This window comes from Rhagoletis zephyria, unplaced genomic scaffold (genome assembly GCF_001687245.7).
Source record: "Rhagoletis zephyria isolate East Lansing unplaced genomic scaffold, Rhagoletis_zephyria_1.1 Rzeph_scaffold_30811, whole genome shotgun sequence".
NCBI classification, from domain to species: Eukaryota; Metazoa; Arthropoda; class Insecta; order Diptera; family Tephritidae; genus Rhagoletis; species Rhagoletis zephyria.
This window is the reverse complement of record NW_016187867.1, coordinates 1-4,267: the sequence shown is the minus strand read 5'-3', so window position 1 is coordinate 4,267 and position 4,267 is coordinate 1. Positions and strand designations below refer to the sequence as shown.

Genomic DNA, 4,267 nt, shown 5'->3' with positions numbered 1-4,267 from the left:
ATATGGTGCGCGCACAGCTAATCACTAGCGTAAACAGAATTTCAACTACGGCATTAATTTGAATTAATTTAAAAACGTGAATCAAATTGACGCTAAATAAACACACACAAAAAAAAAAACAAGAAACTAGCTAACAAACAGTAATATAACAAAAGCACAGAAAATTCGCATTTGAACTTGAAATTTTATTATCACGTTGCTATTGCGCAGCTGCCGCGCGCGCTGCTGATCGTTGGTTGGCACTGGCTCAGCTCCAGCTACGCTGTCAGTTGACTCTGAAACGAGCGCCGGAATTGTGGTTTATTTTCAAATACATGTACATTAGGGCGTATACATTTTTTTTTCACCATGCGGGTTCTACTTTGCCGAAGAAACCATGGATTTTAGCGTTTGCCAAATTTCGGAAATAGGTTTGCAAGAAAATGTGAAAATGCTCACTGTTGCGCCCTTTGGTTGAAGTTTTAAGAAAAATATTACTGAATAAATAGATTTCTTATACCAAAAAAAANTAACTGTTTTTTCTGTTTGTTTTATAGATGAGGAATCGTTAATTTCGAAAGAGAATAAACAGCCAGCAAATGACTTGAAATGTCCACAGTCGAAAAGGGGACAAAGAGAACACAAACAGCTACAACAACTGCCTGATAGTGGCGTAAACCACACCAGCACAACAGCAAAAACAACAGCAGCAGCAGCTTTAATCTCCCTCCGTAGCACAAGCGAAACAACTGCGACTGCCACAACCGCCGCAACATCAACAAACAACAAAACACCAATTGCAACTCTAACAACACCAACGACCAAAGTAACCTCAACAACTCAGCAAAAGCCAAACGCACCTCAAACCGAACAGCTGCAGCAGCTTAAACAGTGGCAGCAACTGAGTGGCCGCAATAGCAAGAGCAGCCACAGCCACAAAAGCAACAATAGCAAACGTATTGTTGCTACACCGCACGTTCACTGCATCAATTCTCACAACGATCCCGTAATCAGCGCAGTCACAACTGCATCACACACTTTAACAACAAGTGCTACTGGCGCCGCGCGTGGACAATCGGCTGTTTCAAACACCGCTGCGGGCACACCTACACCGAGTCCACTAGCGAGTGGTATAGCGTCAACGACGTCAACGGCTGCCACGCCGGCGTCGTCGTCGTCGTCGTCCGCATCTTCAATCTCGCCGAAAGCGAGCTGCAATAAAGTTATGAGCAGTCACGCCACAGCGACTCAGCATAGCGGACAAACAACAGTGGTCGGTCATCATCGCGGCTTCTCGCAACCATCCGTGACAGTGGCGGCCAATTCAGCAGGCGATCCATGGTTCTTACAATCCACCGGGCATCAAATGCCGCCCACAGCGCCTTTACGACACAATAAACGTCCCGCGCCGCAACCGAATCACGGCGGTGTGGGCGGCGGCTTAGGCGGCATTGGCATCGGCGTAGGTGGTGGCGGCGGAGGCGCGAGTGGCGTCGGTATAGCGAATGCTGGCAGCGTAGGCGTCAGTTTGTTGCATCAGCAGCAACTAAGCCAATCGCAGCCGCATATTGTACCGCCAAATATACCGCCACACCATCACAATAACGTGGTAATTATAGCAATAAAAGTCATTTCGTCTTGCATTTGTTTGTTTTTTTGTTTTTTTATTCATCTTTTTTTTCCTTTCTTATTGCAGAACCAACACCACAATCCAATCCACTTGTCCTCNGCACCATCACAATAACGTGGTAATTATAGAAATAAAAGTCATTTCGTCTTGCATTTGTTTGTTTGTTTTTTTTTTGTTCATCTTTTATTTCCTTTCTTATTGCAGAACCAACACCACAATCCAATCCACTTGTCCTCGCATGCACTTAATAGTCATAATTTAATATCAGTTGCAACCGGCGCCAATCATTCACCAAAATCACCCAATCAGCAACAACAACAGCAGCAACAGCATCATCATCAGCAGCAGCAGGCATCGCAATTAACTGGCTCAGCGGCACAGCCACATACACATACACACACACACATCTTATCCACCTTTGCGCCACCATCCGCTGTCAGTGGTGGCAATTGCGCGCCCGCCACGGGGGGTGTGACAGCCGCTGCAGTGGCTGCCGTAACGCAACAGCAACAACAACAGCATTTGCAGCTTCTAGGCAATGCTTCCAGCAATAGCAACAACAATCTTATGTCGTCTTCATTGAATGCGGCACAACATAGCGCCGCACTATCGTTGCACGAACGCGGTCTACCGCCGAAAAGTGGCGCCATTGTTGCTGGCCTAGGCGGCGCACTACACGGCAGCAACATGCTGTTACACCAAGCGCAAGCGCCCTCATCGCTCTCGAGCAGTCAACAGCAAACGCAATCGGCGATATCGCTCAACACTGCTGGTGGCAGTGGCGGTGTTGGTGTTGGTGGCAGCTCAGGCATAGGTGCGACTAGCATGTCTACATCATTGCATAGTTTCGATTTAAATGGTGGTGGTGTGGCGGCCAATGCCTGGTCGAGTAATTCCAATGCAGCAGCCGCATCGTTGCACTCACCCACCAACGCTATGGCTGGCGGCGTTAATCAACACCATATTCAGCCGCAACGGAAGTGCGAAGTGAAGCTGAACGCAATGCCGTAAGTAAACGAAATGCAGTTGATAGTTAATAAAATTTAAATGAGCGGTGGTGTCTTAATACGAGGCTTGCTGTATAAAACTGCCAATTTGTCGTATGAAATTATAAATCTCCAAGTGTTATTACCACGAAAAGCGTGACCTTCTTAATTACATACATATGTATGTATGTTCTTATCAGTATGACATTTATAAATTTAATCTGTTTCAGCCGTTGAAATCGAATAAACAGTATTTAAATTGCTAGCTTTAATCTGACATGTCTCTGTACATAAACCTTTAATAACTCTTTCGATAAAGTAATGATATTTAATTAACTCGAAATTCCATACATCAGGCACGCGACTTGTTTTAAGCTCATATAACACCAAAAGCAACTGACGGCCTGCTTCAGCTTTGTTAACATAGTTCGGTGTTATCTGTTTATGTTTTGTATTGCTTTACACTTATCTTATCTGCATTTGCAAACACAAACGCAAAACAAAAACTCAAATTGCAGAAGCTAAAATAACAANATTGATAGTTAATAAAATTTAAATGAGCGCTGGTGTCTTAATACGAGGCTTGCTGTATAAAACTGCCAATTTGCCGTATGAAATTATAAATTTCCAAGTGTTATTACCACGAAAAGCGTGACCTTCTTAATTACATACATATGTATGTATGTTCTTATCAGTATGACATTTATAAATTTAATCTGTTTCAGCCGTTGAAATCGAATAAACAGTATTTAAATTGCTAGCTTTAATCTGACATGTCTCTGTACATAAACCTTTAATAACTCTTTCGATAAAGTAATGATATTTAATTAACTCGAAATTTCATACATCAGGCACGCGACTTGTTTTAAGCTCATATAACACCAAAAGCAACTGACGGCCTGCTTCAGCTTTGTTAACATAGTTCGGTGTTATCTGTTTATGTTTTGTATTGCTTTACACTTATCTTATCTGCATTTGCAAACACAAACGCAAAACAAAAACTCAAATTNCAAAGTAATGATATTTAATTAACTCGAAATTCTATACATCAGGCACGCGACTTGTTTTAAGCTCATATAAACACCAAAAGCAACTGACGGCCTGCTTCAGCTTTGTTAACATAGTTCGGTGTTATCTGTTTATGTTTTGTATTGCTTTACTCTTATCTTATCTGCATTTGCAAACACAAACGCAAAACAAAAACTCAAATTGCAGAAGCTAAAATAACAAATTTAGTGCCACGAGGAACGAAGTGCAACAATTCGTTTTCTTATAAGCTCATATTTGGTGACGAAGCATAGAATCAGCACCAAACCAAATAATGGGGCCCCCATCTATAATAACAAAATATTGTAGAAAACGTACAAAAAAACCTACAGTACAGTCAATTGTGAAATTACCGTATGTGTACTTGCCGCTTATTTCGTTTTGATGTGAAGCTCTAAATTGTTCACCATTCAAATATTTAATTTTCTATTGCTCACACTCAACTCACTTTCTATTTTGATAGTTGGTTTCATGGCAGCATAACACGCGACGAAGCCGAACACCTGTTGCAGCCTCGCGAGGATGGCCTATTTTTAGTACGCGAATCGACTAACTTCCCAGGCGACTATACACTATGCGTCTGCTTCCAAGGCAAAGTGGAACACTACCGTGTCAAGTACTTGGA

The 4,267-nt window shown here is 42.4% G+C and overlaps 1 protein-coding gene across 1 annotated transcript; it reads left to right on the top strand.

Moving 5' to 3' along the window:
• Positions 1 to 536: 536 nt before the first annotated feature.
• LOC108383113 (putative lysozyme-like protein) lies at positions 537 to 4,258 on the top strand (the record flags this gene model as incomplete). Its single annotated transcript, XM_017639498.1, has 4 exons — positions 537 to 1,588; positions 1,814 to 1,932; positions 2,050 to 2,616; positions 4,106 to 4,258. Coding segments are annotated over 4 exons (1,891 nt in total), but the record flags the coding sequence as incomplete, so codon positions are not given.
• Positions 4,259 to 4,267: the final 9 nt, after the last annotated feature.